We start from the raw sequence: 18,031 nt of genomic DNA on the forward strand, positions 1-18,031 counted from the left end.
CCCAAAAGGAATAGACGTCAGCCCGGGAGATTGTATTATTAAGCTGTATCTATACATAGAGAGATAATGCGTAAGGGTGGGTCTGTTGTAAAAATGCTGAGCAGTTGTTGCACTAAAGAAGTAAATGGGGAGGGGGGTTATGTATCAGAGAATACATCCCTGCTGGTGGAACGTCACATGATGTGTAGTGACGTTAGCCGGGTGTTTGCACAGGTTTCCAGCTCTCCACTTCAGATTGTATGACCAACTTCTCCTAATAAACCTCTCATCATTGTGATGATAGGTAGACTATCATCTGTATATAATATGAGTAGATCATCATCTATTTGTATGTGTATTATAAATTATATGTTTTACTGTTGTAGTTCCAGCATCCGACCAGCAGGTGTACGAGTATGCAGGCACGTGACTCAGACACACCATGTGTTCCGGAAGGTGTTAGTAAGGAGTTGATAGCAGTTGCATATTAGAGCAACTCTGTAGTACCTTCGAGTAAGTTAGTGTTAGAGCATTATTTCCAACTCTATTAATCTTAGACATTATCTTAGACCTTTAGAGTAGTGTTAGTAATAAATAGTTTTGTTGTAAAACAAAGTCTAATGTTCTTTGTTAACACTACCACACCATCAGCATAATCAAAGAATATTACAATCATGTTTGTAAGAAGTCCAAGTGTGTGGCCTCTCCGCACCTTCTCTCTGCCAAACTCAAAGATATAACAGGGATGTTTAAGGTTGACTGAATTCTTAAATAATCACATAGAGAGCGTGCCAACAAACACAATCGGTTGCTGGATTTAATTTAGTTTCTCAGCATCGAATTCTAATTAACTCTGCCATATAGCCCTCCTCCTGTGTGTAGGGTTCTCACTCAGATTGGTATCTGCTCCCTGCACTCAATGGCAGCTCAGTGGCAGCATTAGTAACCCTGAGATCCAGCTCGGTGCTCTGGGACTTCCCACCTCACCGCAGCAACTGGCGGAGTTTAAATTTAATTCATAAAATCTGGAATAGAAAACTAGTCTGAGTAATGGTGGCCATGATACCAGTCCTGATTGTTGTAAAATCCCATCTGGTTCGCTAATGTCCTATCGGGGAGGAAATCTGCTGTCCTTACCCGGTCTGGCCTACACGAGACCCCAGACCCACAGCAATGTGGGTGACGCTTCATGGCCTCAGAAGCCAACTAGTTCAAGATCAACTCAGGATGCGTGACAAATGCTGGCCCAGACTGTGACACCTACATCCTATGGAAGTCACGAAAACTCACTCCTGAATCACTTGACTTGAACTCATACTCCAGCCCCGTGTGACCAGTCCCAATGCAGAGTGCCGCAGTGTTACAGGTTCTGTCATGAGGACGGCGCGATTCTTTCTGCCCTCTCAGTAGTTGTAAAAGATCCCAGTTCCCACTACTTCAAAGTTGTCCTCAGTGTCCTGGAGCATCTGAACTGATTTCCATTTACTTCGCTTGTGTACAGATTCTTGTGTTCCTTTCACGTAGGGTCTCTCACGAGCCAGAATCAAGGTGGATTCCCCTTTATGTCCACAGACAGGATCAAAGGATCACGGTAGTGCTGACCACTCACCCCAATGTACTTCCCTCCACCATCACCACTGCCACAGTCCTCACCCAGTCTGATGGCTCGTGGGTAAAATGGACAAGTACCACATGGGGGCAGCAGAGAGAACTGAAATGAATTTAGTATAGTGTCCTGCAGAGGGAGCTTTACTCTGTACCGAACCCTGTGTTGTACCGGTCCTGGGAGTCAATTGTCACTGGCATTGATATTTTGGACCCCCAAATTGTGTATTACCTGGCACTCTGTTGAGTTTGCATGAGTTGCGTGATGATACTGACTCCAGGGACCCTGTCTCATCATTTGTGCTCGTACTTGTGATCGACACGTGGCGAGACTGAAGAGTTACATCTTTTCTCTTCCTCGGGCTTTCTGATGAGAGCGTGATTGACGATCGGGCGCCTATGGTCTGGTCTAAGCTCAGCCTGAAACAATTCGGGGGGGGGGGGGGGGTTACAGTTAGTGGAAGTAATGAAAGTTATTGAGTAATGATTCACAGACAGGGAATTTAAATCCCGTGGATGGAGTTAAAAACAAAACATAGAGAACAGGAGGAGGTCATTTGCCCCTTCGAGCCCATGCTACCACTCACTATTATCACCCAACTCAGTAACTTTCCCCCACATGCTTGGATCCCTTTAGCCACAAGTGCTATATCGAACTCCTTCTTGAAAACATACAGGGCGCGATGTACCGGACGCTTTGCGCTTGAACGAGGGCGCAACGAGGTTGGTAGATCCCAGAAGAGACCTCCTGGGATCTATCGGTATGTGGATATACCCGCGAGGCTTCAGAATCAGAATCCCACCCAAAAGGGGCGTGGCTAAATGGCGCATGCCTATGTAGATTTTAAAGCTACGTACACAGGCTTACCTGGGATCTACTGGCTTCTCGGGACCTACTTGGTCTTCTTTCTTGAGAAAAGATGTACCGGCACTGGAGGGGGTACAGAGGAGATTCACTAGGTTGATTCCGGAGTTGAGAAGATTGGCTTATGAGGAGAGACTGAGCAGACTGGGACTATACTCATTGGAAGTTAGAAGGATGAGGGGGGATCTTATAGAAACATATAAAATTCTGAAGGGAATAGTTAAGATAGAAGCAGGGAGGTTGTTTCCACTGGCAGGTGAAAGCAGAACTAGGGGGCATAGCCTCAAAATAAGGGGGAGCAGATTTAGGACTGAGTTGAGGAGAAACCTCTTCACCCAAAGGGTTGTGAATCTGTGGAATTCACTGCCCAGTGAAGGATTTGCGGCGACCTCATTGAATGTTTTTAAGGCAAAGATAGATAGATTTTTGACGAGTAAAGTGATTAAGGGTTATGGGGAGTAGGCGGGTAAGTGGAGCTGAGTCCACAAAAAGATCAGGCATGATCTCATTGAATGGCGGAGCAGGCTCGAGGGGCGAGGTGGCGACTCCTGCTCCTAGTTCTTATGTTCTTATGTACTAGCCTCCCCAGGGAGACCCCAGCTGGGTGCCGTCCAGTACTGGTCCATACAAATGTGTGGCCTTCAGAGGTCCCTGGGTGGCCATGGATAGTGCAGTGTGGCCCCTTGGCCCTCCCCCTGGAATGTGGGCACCTTGGCACTGTCCAACTGGCACCTTGGCCCTGCCACCCTGGCAGTGCCAAGGGTTAGGGCCCAGAAACCCGCCCATAGTGCGTAGGGTTTTGGGGGGTTGCGTCGGGGCCTGGGAGATCAGGATATCCCGATGTCCCACTACACTGACGAGTTCTGGCGAGTGGAGCTCCCAGTCCACAAAAACAAAGCTATGTGTGGCCTCGGCCTCACGTTCCCTGTTGAGGGTCCCCATCAAACGTGAGTGCCGTTTTATAGCCTTGTGTTTCTCAGCACTGCGGGTGCCGGGAGACACGCGGCTAAACGCGCTCGCTACGGAACTTTGTTCCTATTGAGTGAAATCGTGCCCTAAGTGTGGGCTAAACCGATGAGAAACTCCCCAGTGCCGTTTGATAGCGGTGGGGCACTCACCGGCAGTGCCGGCGGGAAACTCCCTGAAACACCCACCACAAATCAACTGAGACATTTTCCGGTTAAATTCCGCCCACAATGTTTTGGCCTTAACTACTTCCTGTGGTAACGAATTCCACAGGTCAACCACTCCCTGGGTGAAGAAGTTTCTCCTCATCTCAGTCCTAATTGGTCTACCCCGTACCCTCAGACTGTGACCCCTGGTTATCGAAGGAAATAAGGGAGAGTATCAAATTGAAGGAAAAAACATACAAAGCAGCAAAGATCAGAGGGAGACTAGAGGACTGGAAAATCTTTAGGGGGTAACAGAAAGCTACTAAAAAAGCTATAAAGAAGAGTAAGATAGATTATGAGAGTAAACTTGCTCAGAATATAAAAACAGATAGTAAAAGTTTCTACAAATACATAAAACAAAAAAGAGTGGCTAAGGTAAATATTGGTCCTTTAGAGGATGAGAAGGGAGATTTAATAATGGGAGATGAGGAAATGGCTGAGGAACTGAACAGGTTTTTTGGGTCGGTCTTCACAGTGGAAGACACAAATAACATGCCAGTGACTGATGGAAATGAGGCTATGACAGGTGAGGACCTTGAGAGGATTGATATCACCAAGGAGGTAGTGATGGGCAAGCTAATGGGGCTAAAGGTAGACAAGTCTCCTGGCCCTGATGGAATGCATCCCAGAGTGCTAAAAGAGATGGCTAGGGAAATTGCAAATGCACTAGTGATAATTTACCAAAATTCACTAGACTCTGGGGTGGTCCCGGCGGATTGGAAATTAGCAAACATAGAACATAGAACATAGAAAATACAGCACAGAACAGGCCCTTCGGCCCACGATGTTGTGCCGAACCTTTGTCCTAGATTAATCATAGATTATCATTGAATTTACAGTGCAGAAGGAGGCCATTCGGCCCCCTGAGTCTGCACCGGCTCTTGGAAAGAGCACCATACCGAAACTCAACACCTTCACCCAACACCAAGGGCAATTTGGACATTAAGGGCAATTTATCATTGGCCAATTCACCTAACCCGCACATCTTTGGATTGTGGGAGGAAACCGGAGCACCCGGAGGAAACCCATGCAGACACGGGGAGGACGCGCAGACTCCGCACAGTCAGTGACCCAAGCCGGAATCGAACCTGGGACCCTGGAGCTGTGAAGCAATTGTGCTATCCACAATGCTACCGTGCTGCCCTTGAGAACAAATAAATCTACACTATATCATTTAACCGTAATCCATGTACCTATCCAATAGCTGCTTGAAGGTCCCTAATGTTTCCGACTCAACTACTTCCACAGGCAGTGCATTCCATGCCCCCACTACTCTCTGGGTAAAGAACCTACCTCTGATATCCCTCCTATATCTTCCACTTTTCACCTTAAATTTATGTCCCCTTGTAATGGTTTGTTCCACCCGGGGAAAAAGTCTCTAACTGTCTACTCTATCTATTCCCCTGATCATCTTATAAACCTCTATCAAGTCGCCCCTCATCCTTCTCCGTTCTAATGAGAAAAGGCCTAGCACCCTCAACCTTTCCTCGTAAGACCGACTCTCCATTCCAGGCAACATCCTGGTAAATCTTCTTTGCACCTTTTCCAAAGCTTCCACATCCTTCCTAAAATGAGGCGACCTTACTATCCACAACTCCACCAATCTTCGTATCGTCTGCAAATTTACTGACCCACCCTTCAACTCCCTCATCCAAGTCATTAATGAAAATCACAAACAGCAGAGGACCCAGAACTGATCCCTGCGGTACGCCACTGGTAACTGGGATCCAGGCTGAATATTTGCCATCCACCACCACTCTCTGACTTCTATCGGTTAGCCAGTTCGTTATCCAACTGGCCAAATTTCCCACTATCCCATGCCTCCTTACTTTCTGCATAAGCCTACCATGGGGAACTTTATCAAATGCCTTACTAAAATCCATGTACACTACATCCACTGCTTTACCTTCATCCACATGCTTGGTCACCTCCTCAAAGAATTCAATAAGATTTGTAAGGAAAGACCTACCCCTCACAAATCCGTGCTGACTATCCCTAATCAAGCAGTGTCTTTCCAGATGCTCAGAAATCCTATCCTTCAGTACCCTTTCCATTACTTTGCCTACCACCGAAGTAAGACTAACTGGCCTGTAATTCCCAGGGTTATCCCTAGTCCCTTTTTTGAACAGGGGCACGACATTCGCCACTCTCCAATCCCCTGGTACCACCCCTGTTGACAGTGAGGACGAAAAGATCATTGCCAACGGCTCTGCAATTTCATCTCTTGCTTCCCATAGAATCCTTGGATATATCCCGTCAGGCCCGGGGGACTTGTCTATCCTCAAGTTTTTCAAAATGCCCAACACATCTTCCTTCCTAACAAGTATTTCCTCGAGCTTACCAATCTGTTTCACACTGTCCTCTCCAACAATATCGCCCCTCTCATTTGTAAATACAGAAGAAAAGTACTCGTTCAAGACCTCTCCTATCTCTTCAGACTCAATACACAATCTCCCGCTACTGTCCTTGATCGGACCTACCCTCGCTCTAGTCATTCTCATATTTCTCACATATGTGTAAAAGGCCTTGGGGTTTTCCTTGATCCTACCCGCCAAAGATTGTTCATGCCCTCTCTTAGCTCTCCTAATCCCTTTCTTCAGTTCCCTCCTGGCTATCTTGTATCCCTCCAATGCCCTGTCTGAACCTTGTTTCCTCAGCCTTACATAAGTCACCTTTTTCCTCTTAACAAGACATTCAACCTCTCTTGTCAACCATGGTTCCCTCACTCGACCATCTCTTCCCTGCCTGACAGGGACATACATATCAAGGACACGTAGCACCTGTTCCTTGAACAAGTTCCACATTTCACTTGTGTCCTTCCCTGCCAGCCTATGTTCCCAACTTATGCACTTCAATTCTTGTCTGACAACATCGTATTTACCCTTCCCCCAATTGTAAACCTTGCCCTGTTGCACGTACCTATCCCTCTCCATTACCACTGTTTAAAAAATGAGGTAGGCAGAATGTGGGTAATTATAGGCCAGTGAGCTTAACTTCGGTAGTAGGGAAGATGCTGGAATCTATCATCAAGGAAGAAATAACGAGGCATCTGGATGGAAATTGTCACATTGGACAGACGCAGCATGGGTTCATAAAGGGCAGGTCGTGCCTAACTAATTTAGTGGAATTTTTTTGAGGACATTAACAGTGCGGTAGATAACGGGGAGCCAATGGATGTGGTATATCTGGATTTCCAGAAAGCCTTTGACAAGGTGCCACACAAAAGGTTGTTGCATAAGATAAAGATGCATGGCATTAAGGGGAAAGTAGGAGCATGGATAGAGGATTGGTTAATTAATAGAAAGCAAAGAGTGGGGATTAATGGGTGTTTCTCTGGTTGGCAATCAGTAGCTAGTGGTGTCCCTCAGGGATCAGTGTTGGGCCCACAACTGTTCACAATTTACATAGATGATTTGGAGTTGGGGACCAAGGGCAATGTGTCCAAGTTTGCAGACGACACTAAGATAAGTGGTAAAGCAAAAAGTGCAGAGGATACTGGAAGTCTGCAGAGGGATTTGGACAGGCTAAGTGAATGGGCTCGGGTCTGGCAGATGGAATACAATGTTGACAAATGTGAGGTTATCCATTTTGGTAAGAATAACGGCAAAAGGGATTATTATTTAAATGATAAAATATTAAAACATGCTGCTATGCAGAGAGACCTGGGTGTGCTCGTGCATGAGTCGCAGAAAGTTGGTTTTCAGGTGCAACAGGTGATTAAGAAGGCAAATGGAATTTTGTCCTTCATTGCTAGAGGGATGGAGTTTAAGACTACGGAGGTTATGCTGCAATTGTATAAGGTGTTAGTGAGGCCACACCTGGAGTATTGTGTTCAGTTTTGGTCTCCTTACTTGAGAAAGGACGTACTGGCACTGGAGGGTGTGCAGAGGAGATTCACTAGGTTAATCCCAGAGCTGAAGGGGTTGGATTACGAGGAGAGGTTGAGTAGACTGGGACTGTACTCGTTGGAATTTAGAAGAATGAGGGGGGGATCTTATAGAAACATATAAGATTATGAAGGGAATCGATAGGATAGATGCGGGCAGGTTGTTTCGGGTGAAAGCAGAACTAGGGGGCATAGCCTCAAAATAAGGGGAAGTAGATTTAGGACTGAGTTTAGGAGGAACTTCTTCACCCAAAGGGTTGTGAATCTATGGAATTCCTTGCCCTGTGAAGCAGTAGAGGCTCCTTCATTAAATGTTTTTAAGATAAAGATAGATAGTTTTTTGAAGAATAAAGGGATTAAGGGTTATGGTGTTCGGGCCGGAAAGTGGAGCTGAGTCCACAAAAGATCAGCCATGATCTCATTGAATGGCGGAGCAGGCTCGAGGGGCCAGATGGCCTACTCCTGCTCCTAGTTCTTATGTTCTTATGGTTCTGGACACCCCCCACCATCGGGAACATCCTTCCTGCATCAACCCTGTCCAGTCCTGGTGGAATCTTCGAGGTTTGTATGAGATCCCCCCCTTCATTCTTCTGAAGTGACGAGGTGAGAGTCTCTGTTGGATTAAGCCAGTCTGACTCAAGAAGAATGCCCATCACTACCTCCTCAAGATACCTATTGATGGTCAATAAATGCTGGCTGAACAAGTGATGCCACCTCCTGGGAATGAATGTATTAAAAAAAGCAATTCAAGCACCACCTTAATTAAAATAAAATTCCTTCCCTTCACTGTTCCCCTCCAATTCCATGGTGGCTGCTGGGCTGAGGTCTCCATCCTCAACCGAGGCAGTGACTGTCGGGGAGGAGATCACAGTCACACGGCCTTACCCAGACACAAACACACCTTTCAGCAAAGGAGGCACTGGATCATGGTCAGAGATAACAGCGCCATCCAACCAGGGCCTTCTCCACACAGAGGGCAATGTGACCAAGCCAGTCATAAAGATGGAGGTTATCTGATTAAATGGTGGACAGGGTCCATGATTTGGAGTGACTGAGCAAGTGCTGTGGAAGGACTGGCGGCCTTTAGAATGTAGTTTCATACTGTTGGCTACAGATAATTAAATGGGTGGAAAAGTCCATTTCAACTGGACACAAGCTGTGGATACAAAAGTAAATGGCTGGGTGGAGTCTGTATAAATTCTGCATGGTCTGTGCAAAGTGAGGGATGGGACTGGGAGTAACTTTAGTTAGAAAGACACTGACTGAGCCCAACTTGCTGTTAAATCTTGACTCCAAACACAGAACCATTTCTGTACAATGACTTCTTTCTCGTTCACTGTGTCAGGACTGATTAGTTATTGTGACATCAATGTTGCATAGGTTGAGAGAGCTCAATCAGGTTGGATAATATTCTCAGCTCAAATACAAGTTAGTGGGCTTGAGACTCATTCCAAGAGGTTTGGACCTTTAATCCAGGCAGACGTTCCAGTGTAGTGGTCAGGGAATGCCACACTGACTTTCACGTCAGACATTAAATTGAGACACTGCCGGCCTTGCCAAGTGGATGTCAAAGATCCCATGGTCAATATTTTGAAGCAGAGATGTCTCCTCACAGAGAGTTTAGAGTGCAGAATGAGGCCATTTGGCACATCGAGTCTGCACCAACCCTTGGAAAGACCACCCCACTTAAGCCCACATTTACACCCTATCCCCGTAACCCAGTAACCCCTCCGAAACTTTTTGGACACTAGGGGCAATTTATCATGGCCAATCCACCTAACCTGCACATCTTTGGACTGTGGGAGTAAACCGGAGCACCCGGAGGAAACCCACGCGCACACGGGGAGAACGTGCAGACTCTGCACAGACAGTGACCCAAGCCGGGAACCGAACCTGGGACCCTGGAGCTGTGAAGCCACAGTGCTAACCACTGTGCTACCATGCTGCCCACTTTTGTTTTCTTTTTTCAGATTCTCCTGGTCAATATTAATCTCCTGACCAATATCACTGAAATAGACAACTTTATCACATTGCAGTTTGAGCGATCTTGCTGTGCAGAAGCTGATTGCTGTTTCCTGCATTACAACAGTGTGACGACATTTTAAGATTACTGTATATTGTTTGGGATATCGGGAAGTCATGAAGCGTGCGATAGAATATAAGTCACAATTTTCTATTTCTTTATGTTGTGGAATCAGATCTTACACAGCAGCCCATCGGAGACGGTCAGTCCTGTGTCTGGACTCACTCCAGCCCCTCGGAGACGGTCAGTCCTGTGTCCGGGCTCACTCCAGCCTCTCGGAGCCGGTCAGTCCTGTGTCCAGACTCACTCCAGCCCCTCGGAGCCGGTCAGTCCTGTGTCCGGACTCACTCCAGCCCCTCCGAGGTGGTCAGTCCTGTGTCCGGACTCACTCCAGCCTCTTGGAGACGGTCAGTCCTGTGTCTGGACTCACTCCAGCCCCTCGGAGACGGTCAGTCCTGTGTCCGGACTCACTCCAGCCCCTCGGAGACGATCAGTCCTGTGTCCGGACTCACTCCAGCCTCTCGGAGACGGTCAGTCCTGTGTCCGGACTCACTCCAGCCTCTCGGAGACGGTCAGTCCTGTGTCCGGACTCACTCCAGCCTCTTGGAGACGGTCAGTCCTGTGTCCGGACTCACTCCAGCCCCTCGGAGACGGTCAGTCCTGTGTCCGGACTCACTCCAGCCCCTCGGTGATGGTCAGTCCTGTGTCCGGGCTCACTCCAGCCCCACGGAGACGGTCAGTCCTGTGTCCGGACTCACTCCAGCCCCTCGGAGACGGTCAGTCCTGTGTCCGGGCTCACTCCAGCCCCTCGGGGCCAGTCAGTCCTGTGTCCGGACTCATTCCAGCCCCTCGGAGACGGTCAGTCCTGTGTCCGGACTCACTCCAGCCCCTCGGAGACGGTCAGTCCTGTGTCCGGACTCACTCCAGCCCCTTGGTGATGGTCAGTCCTGTGTCTGGGCTCACTCCAGCCCCACGGAGACGGTCAGTCCTATGTCCGGACTCACTCCTGCCCCTCGGAGACGGTCAGTCCTGGGTCCGGACTCACTCCAGCCCCTCGGAGATGGTCAGTCCTGTGTCTGGACTCACTCCAGCCCCTCGGAGACGGTCAGTCTTGAGTCCGGACTCACTCCAGCCCCTCGGAGACAGTCAGTCCTGTGTCCGGACTCACTCCAGCCTCTCGGAGACGGTCAGTCCTGTGTCCGGACTCACTCCAGCCCCTCGGAGACGGTCAGTCCTGTGTCCGGACTCACTCCAGCCCCTCGGAGACGGTCAGTCCTGTGTCTGGACTCACTCCAGCCCCTCGGAGACGGTCAGTCCTGTGTCTGGACTCACTCCAGCACCTCGAAGACGGTCAGTCCTGTGTCCAGGCTCACTCCAGCCTCTCGGAGACGGTCAGTCAAGTGTCCGGGCTCACTCCAGCCTCTTGGAGACGGTCAGTCCTGTGTCCGGGCTCACTCGAGCCTCTCAGAGCCGGTCAGTCCTGTGTCCGGACTCACTCCAGCCCCTCGGAGACGGTCAGTCCTGTGTCCGGACTCACTCCAGCCCCTCAGAGCCGGTCAGTCCTGTGTCCGGACTCACTCCAGCCCCTCGGAGATGGTCAGTCCTGTGTCCAGACTCACTCCAGCCCCTCGGGGCCGGTCAGTGCTGTGTCCGGACTCACTCCAGCCTCTCGGAGCCGGTCAGTCCTGTGTCCGGACTCACTCCAGCCCCTCGGAGATGGTCAGTCCTGTGTCCAGACTCACTCCAGCCCCTCGGGGCCGGTCAGTGCTGTGTCCGGACTCACTCCAGCCCCTCAGAGCCGGTCAGTCCTGTGTCCGGGCTCACTCCAGCCTCTCGGAGACGGTCAGTCCTGTGTCCGGACTCACACCAGCCCCTCCGAGGTGGTCAGTCCTGTGTCCGGAATCACTCCAGCCTCTCAGAGACGGTCAGTCCTGTGTCCGGACTCACTCCAGCCCCTCCGAGGTGGTCAGTCCTGTGTCCGGACTCACTCCAGCCTCTTGGAGACGGTCAGTCCTGTGTCCGGACTCACTCCAGCCTCTCGGAGCCGGTCAGTGCTGTGTCCGGACTCACTCCAGCCCCTCGGAGATGGTCAGTCCTCTGTCCGGACTCACTACAGCCCCTCAGAGCCGGTCAGTGCTGTGTCCGGACTCACTCCAGCCTCTCGGAGACGGTCAGTCCTGTGTCCGGGCTCACTCCAGCCTCTCAGAGCCGGTCAGTCCCGTCTCCGGACTCACTCCAGCCTCTCGGAGACGGTCAGTCCTGTGTCCGGACTCACTCCAGCCTCTCGGAGACGGTCAGTCCTGTATCCGGGCTCACTCCAGCCCCTCGGTGACGGTCAGTCCTGTGTCCGGACTCACTCCAGCCCCTCGGAGACGGTCAGTCCTGTGTCCGGACTCACTCCAGCCACTCAGAGCCGGTCAGTCCTGTGTCCGGACTCACTCCAGCCCCTCGGAGACGGTCAGTCCTGTGTCCGGACTCACTCCAGCCCCTCGGAGACGGTCAGTCCTGTGTCCGGACTCACTCCAGCACCTGGGTGACGGTCAGTCCTGTGTCCGGACTCACTCCAGCCCCTCGGAGACGGTCAGTCCTGTGTCCGGACTCACTCCAGCCCCTCGGAGACGGTCATTCCTGTGTCCGGACTCACTCCAGCCCCTCGGAGACGGTCAGTCCCGTCTCCGGACTCACTCCAGCCCCTCGGAGACGGTCAGTCCTGTGCCCGGACTCACTCCAGCCCCTGGGTGACGGTCAGTCCTGTGTCCGGACTCACTCCAGCCCCTGGGTGATGGTCAGTCCTGTGTCAGGACTCACTCCAGCCCCTCGGGGACGGTCAGTCCTATGCCCGGACTCACTCCAGCCCCTCAGAGCCGGTTAGTCCTGTGTCCGGACTCACTGCAGCCCCTCGGAGACGGTCAGTCCTGTGTCCGGGCTCACTCCAGCCCCTGGGTGACGGTCAGTCCTGTGTCCGGACTCACTCCAGCCCCTGGGTGATGGTCAGTCCTGTGTCTGGACTCACTCCAGCCCCTCGGAGACGGTCATTCCTGTGTCCGGACTCACTCCAGCCCCTCGGAGACGGTCAGTCCTGTGTCCGGACTCACTCCAGCCTCTCAGAGACGGTCAGTCCTGTGTCCGGGCTCACTCCAGCCCGTCGGTGATGGTCAGTCCTGTGTCCGGGCTCACTACAGCCCCTCGGAGACGGTCAGTCCTGTGTCCGGACTCACTCCAGCACCTGGGTGACGGTCAGTCCTGTGTCCGGACTCACTCCAACCCCTCAGAGCCGGTCAGTCCTGTGTCCGGACTCACTCCAGCCCCTGCGTGACGGTCAGTCCTGTGTCCGGACTCACTCCAGCCCCTCGGAGACGGTCAGTCCCGTCTCCAGACTCACTCCAGCCTCTCGGAGACGGTCAGTCCTGTGCCCGGACTCACTCCAGCCACTGGGTGACGGTCAGTCCTGTGTCCGGACTCACTCCAGCCCCTGGGTGACGGTCAGTCCTGTGTCCGGACTCACTCCAGCCCCTCGGAGACGGTCAGTCCTGTGTCCGGACTCACTCCAGCCCCTCGGAGACGGTCAGTCCTGTGTCCGGACTCACTCCAGCCCCTCGGAGACGGTCAGTCCTGTGTCCGGACTCACTCCAGCACCTGGGTGACGGTCAGTCCTGTGTCCGGACTCACTCCAACCCCTCAGAGCCGGTCAGTCCTGTGTCCGGACTCACTCCAGCCCCTCGGAGACGGTCAGTCCTGTGTCCGGACTCACTCCAGCCCCTCGGAGACGGTCAGTCCTGTGTCCGGACTCACTCCAGCACCTGGGTGACGGTCAGTCCTGTGTCCGGACTCACTCCAACCCCTCAGAGCCGGTCAGTCCTGTGTCCGGACTCACTCCAGCCCCTGCGTGACGGTCAGTCCTGTGTCCGTACTCACTCCAGCCCCTCGGAGACGGTCATTCCTGTGTCCGGACTCACTCCAGCCCCTCGGAGACGGTCAGTCCTGAGTCCGGACTCACTCCAGCCCCTCGGAGACGGTCAGTCCTGTGTCTGGACTCACTCCAGCCCCTCGGAGACGGTCAGTCTTGAGTCTGGAGTCACTCTAGCCCCTCGGAGACGGTCAGTCCTGTGTCCGGACTCACTCCAGCCTCTCGGAGACGATCAGTCCTGTGTCCGGACTCACTCCAGCCCCTCGGAGACGGTCAGTCCTGTGTCCGGACTCACTCCAGCCCCTCGGAGATGGTCAGTCCTGTGTCTGGACTCACTCCAGCCCCGCGAAGACGGTCAGTCCTGTGTCCGGACTCACTCCAGCTCCTCGGAGACGGTCAGTCCTGTGTCCAGGCTCACTCCAGCCTCTCGAAGACGGTCAGTCCAGTGTCCGGGCTCACTCCAGCCCCTCGGAGACGGTCAGTCCTGTGTCCGGGCTCACTCCAGCCTCTTGGAGACGGTCAGTCCTGTGTCCGGGCTCACTCCAGCCTCTCGGAGCCGGTCAGTCCTGTGTCCAGACTCACTCCAGCCCCTCGGAGCCGGTCAGTCCTGTGTCCGGACTCACTCCAGCCCCTCGGAGACGGTCAGTCCTGTGTCTGGACTCACTCCAGCCCCTCGGAGACGGTCAGTCCTGTGTCCGGACTCACTCCAGCCCCTCGGAGACGATCAGTCCTGTGTCCGGACTCACTCCAGCCTCTCGGAGACGGTCAGTCCTGTGTCCGGACTCACTCCAGCCTCTCGGAGACGGTCAGTCCTGTGTCCGGACTCACTCCAGCCTCTTGGAGACGGTCAGTCCTGTGTCCAGGCTCACTCCAGCCTCTCGGAGACGGTCAGTCCTGTGTCCGGACTCACTCCAGCCTCTCGGAGACGGTCAGTCCTGTGTCCGGACTCACTCCAGCCTCTCGGAGACGGTCAGTCCTGTGTCCGGACTCACTCCAGCCTCTCGGAGACGGTCAGTCCTGTGTCCGGACTCACTCCAGCCTCTCGGAGACGGTCAGTCCTGTGTCCGGACTCACTCCAGCCCCTCGGAGACGGTCAGTCCTGTGTCCGGACTCACTCCAGCCCCTCGGTGATGGTCAGTCCTGTGTCCGGGCTCACTCCAGCCCCTCGGAGACGGTCAGTCCTGTGTCCGGACTCACTCCAGCCTCTCGGAGACGGTCAGTCCTGTGTCCGGACTCACTCCAGCCTCTCGGAGACGGTCAGTCCTGTGTCCGGACTCACTCCAGCCCCTCGGAGACGGTCAGTCCTGTGTCCGGACTCACTCCAGCCCCTCGGTGATGGTCAGTCCTGTGTCCGGGCTCACTCCAGCCCCACGGAGACGGTCAGTCCTGTGTCCGGACTCACTCCAGCCCCTCGGAGACGGTCAGTCCTGTGTCCGGGCTCACTCCAGCCCCTCGGGGCCAGTCAGTCCTGTGTCCGGACTCACTCCAGCCCCTCGGAGACGGTCAGTCCTGTGTCCGGACTCACTCCAGCCCCTCGGAGACGGTCAGTCCTGTGTCCGGACTCACTCCAGCCCCTTGGTGATGGTCAGTCCTGTGTCTGGGCTCACTCCAGCCCCACGGAGACGGTCAGTCCTATGTCCGGACTCACTCCTGCCCCTCGGAGACGGTCAGTCCTGTGTCCGGACTCACTCCAGCCCCTCGGAGATGGTCAGTCCTGTGTCTGGACTCACTCCAGCCCCTCGGAGACGGTCAGTCTTGAGTCCGGACTCACTCCAGCCCCTCGGAGACAGTCAGTCCTGTGTCCGGACTCACTCCAGCCTCTCGGAGACGGTCAGTCCTGTGTCCGGACTCACTCCAGCCCCTCGGAGACGGTCAGTCCTGTATCCGGACTCACTCCAGCCCCTCGGAGACGGTCAGTCCTGTGTCTGGACTCACTCCAGCACCTCGAAGACGGTCAGTCCTGTGTCCAGGCTCACTCCAGCCTCTCGGAGACGGTCAGTCAAGTGTCCGGGCTCACTCCAGCCCCTCGGAGACGGTCAGTCCTGTGTCCGGGCTCACTCCAGCCTCTTGGAGACGGTCAGTCCTGTGTCCGGGCTCACTCGAGCCTCTCAGAGCCGGTCAGTCCTGTGTCCGGACTCACTCCAGCCCCTCGGAGCCGGTCAGTCCTGTGTCCGGACTCACTCCAGCCCCTCGGAGACGGTCAGTCCTGTGTCCGGACTCACTCCAGCCCCTCGGAGATGGTCAGTCCTGTGTCCGGACTCACTCCAGCCTCTTGGAGACGGTCAGTCCTGTGTCTGGGCTCACTCCAGCCCCTCGGAGCCGGTCAGTCCTGTGTCCGGGCTCACTCCAGCCCCTCGGAGCCGGTCAGTCCTGTGTCCGGACTCACTCCAGCCCCTCGGAGACGGTCAGTCCTGTGTCCGGACTCACTCCAGCCCCTCGGAGACGGTCAGTCCTGTGTCCAGACTCACTCAAGCCTCTCGCAGCCGGTCAGTCCTGTGTCCGGACTCACTCCAACACTCAGAGATGGTCAGTCCTGTGTCTGAACTCATTCCAGCCCCTCAAAGCTGGTCAGTCCTGTCTCCGGACTCACTCCAGCCCCTCGGAGACGGTCAGTCCTGTCTCCGGACTCACTCCAGCCCCTCAGAGCTGGTCAGTCCTGTCTCCGGACTCACTCCAGCCCCTCCGAGATGGTCAGTCCTGTGTCCGGACTCACTCCAGCCCCTCAGAGCCGGTCAGTCCTGTGTCCGGACTCACTCCAGCCTCTCGGAGACGGTCAGTCCTGTGTCCGGACTCACTCCAGCCCCTCAGAGCCGGTCAGTGCTGTGTCCGGACTCACTCCAGCCTCTCGGAGACGGTCAGTCCTGTGTCCGGGCTCACTCCAGCCTCTCGGAGACGGTCAGTCCTGTGTCCGGACTCACTCCAGCCTCTCGGAGCCGGTCAGTCCTGTGTCCGGACTCATTCCAGCCCCTCGGAGACGGTCAGTCCTGTGTCCGGACTCACTCCAGGCCCTCGGAGCCGGTCAGTCCTGTGTCCGGGCTCACTCCAGCCCCTCGGAGACGGTCAGTCCTGTGTCCGGACTCACTTCAGCCCCTCGGAGACGGTCAGTCCTGTGTCCGGACTCACTCCAGCCTCTCTGAGCCGGTCAGTCCTGTGTCCGGGCTCACTCCAGCCTCTCGGAGACGGTCAGTCCTGTGTCCGGACTCACTCCAGCCTCTCGGAGACGGTCAGTCCTGTGTCCGGACTCACTCCAGCCTCTCGGAGACGGTCAGTCCTGTGTCCGGACTCACTCCAGCCCCTCAGAGCCGGTCAGTGCTGTGTTCGGACTCACTCCAGCCTCTCTGAGCCGGTCAGTCCTGTGTCCGGGCTCACTCCAGCCTCTCGGGGACGGTCAGTCCTGTGTCCGGACTCACTCCAGCCCCTCGGAGACGGTCAGTGCTGTGTCCGGGCTCACTCCAGCCCCTCGGAGACGGTCAGTGCTGTGTCCGGGCTCACTCCAGCCCCTCGGAGACGGTCAGTCCTGTGTCCGGACTCACTCCAGCCCCTCACAGCCGGTCAGTCCTGTGTCCGGACTCACGCCAGCCCCTCAGAGCCGGTCAGTGCTGTGTCCGGACTCACTCCAGCCCCTCCGAGGTGGTCAGTCCTGTGTCCGGACTCACTCCAGCCTCTTGGAGACGGTCAGTGCTGTGTCTGGACTCACTCCAGCCCCTCGGAGACGGTCAGTCCTGTGTCCGGGCTCACTCCAGCCTCTTGGAGCCGGTCAGTCCTGTGTCAGGGCTCACTCCAGCCTCTCGGAGACGGTCAGTCCTGTGTCGGGTCTCACACCTGCCTCTCGGAGCCGGTCAGTCCTGTGTCCGGGCTCACTCCAGCCCCTCGGAGACGGTCAGTCCTGTGTCAGGGCTCACTCCAGCCCCTCAGAGACGGTCAGTCCTGTGTCCGGGCTCACTCCAGCCCCTCAGAGCCGGTCAGTGCTGTGTCCTGACTCACTCCAGCCTCTCGGAGCCGGTCAGTGCTGTGTCCGGGTTCACTCCAGCCCCTCGGAGCTGGTCAGTCCTGTGTCCGGGCTCACTCCAGCCCCTCGGAGCCGGTCAGTCCTGTGTCCGGACTCACTCCAGCCCCTCGGAGCCGGTCAGTCCTGTGTCCGGACTCACTCCAGCCCCTCGGAGACGGTCAGTCCTGTGTCCGGACTCACTCCAGCCCCTCAGAGCCGGTCAGTCCTGTGTCCGGACTAACTCCAGCCCCTCAGAGACGGTCAGTCCTGTGACCGGACTCACTCCAGCCCCTCGGTGATGGTCAGTCCTGTGTCCGGACTCACTCCAGCCCCTGGGTGACGGTCAGTCCTGTGTCCGGACTCACTCCAGCCCCTCGGAGACGGTCAGTCCTGTGTCCGGACTCACTCCAGCCTCTCGGAGACGGTCAGTCCTCTGTCCAGATTCACTCCAGCCCCACGGAGACGGTCAGTCCTGTGTCTGGACTCACTCCAGCCTCTTGGAGACGGTCAGTCCTCTGTCCGGATTCACTCCAGCCCCACGGAGACGGTCAGTCCTGTGTCTGGACTCTCTCCAGCCTCTTGGAGACGGTCAGTCCTCTGTCCGGA

The 18,031-nt window shown here is 54.7% G+C and overlaps 1 protein-coding gene across 7 annotated transcripts in view; it reads right to left on the minus strand.

The window, feature by feature from the left end:
* Positions 1-18,031, minus strand: part of LOC140428660 (DENN domain-containing protein 3-like) — a 294,281-nt gene that overhangs the window by 65,971 nt on the left and 210,279 nt on the right. For 6 of the 7 annotated variants that reach the window (XR_011948826.1, XM_072515350.1, XM_072515345.1 and 3 more), the window contains 2 exons: positions 2,453-2,515; positions 1,817-2,004 (listed from right to left, as the gene is read on the minus strand). Coding sequence is in view for 6 of the 7 variants with exons in the window: in XM_072515350.1 (XP_072371451.1) it covers positions 1,817-2,004; positions 2,453-2,515 (251 nt within the window). In the remaining variant the exon portion in view is untranslated. The remainder of the gene's footprint in view (positions 1-1,816; positions 2,005-2,452; positions 2,516-18,031) is intronic. The other variant, XM_072515349.1, reaches the window with a different exon arrangement.

This window comes from Scyliorhinus torazame, chromosome 8 (genome assembly GCF_047496885.1).
Source record: "Scyliorhinus torazame isolate Kashiwa2021f chromosome 8, sScyTor2.1, whole genome shotgun sequence".
NCBI classification, from domain to species: Eukaryota; Metazoa; Chordata; class Chondrichthyes; order Carcharhiniformes; family Scyliorhinidae; genus Scyliorhinus; species Scyliorhinus torazame.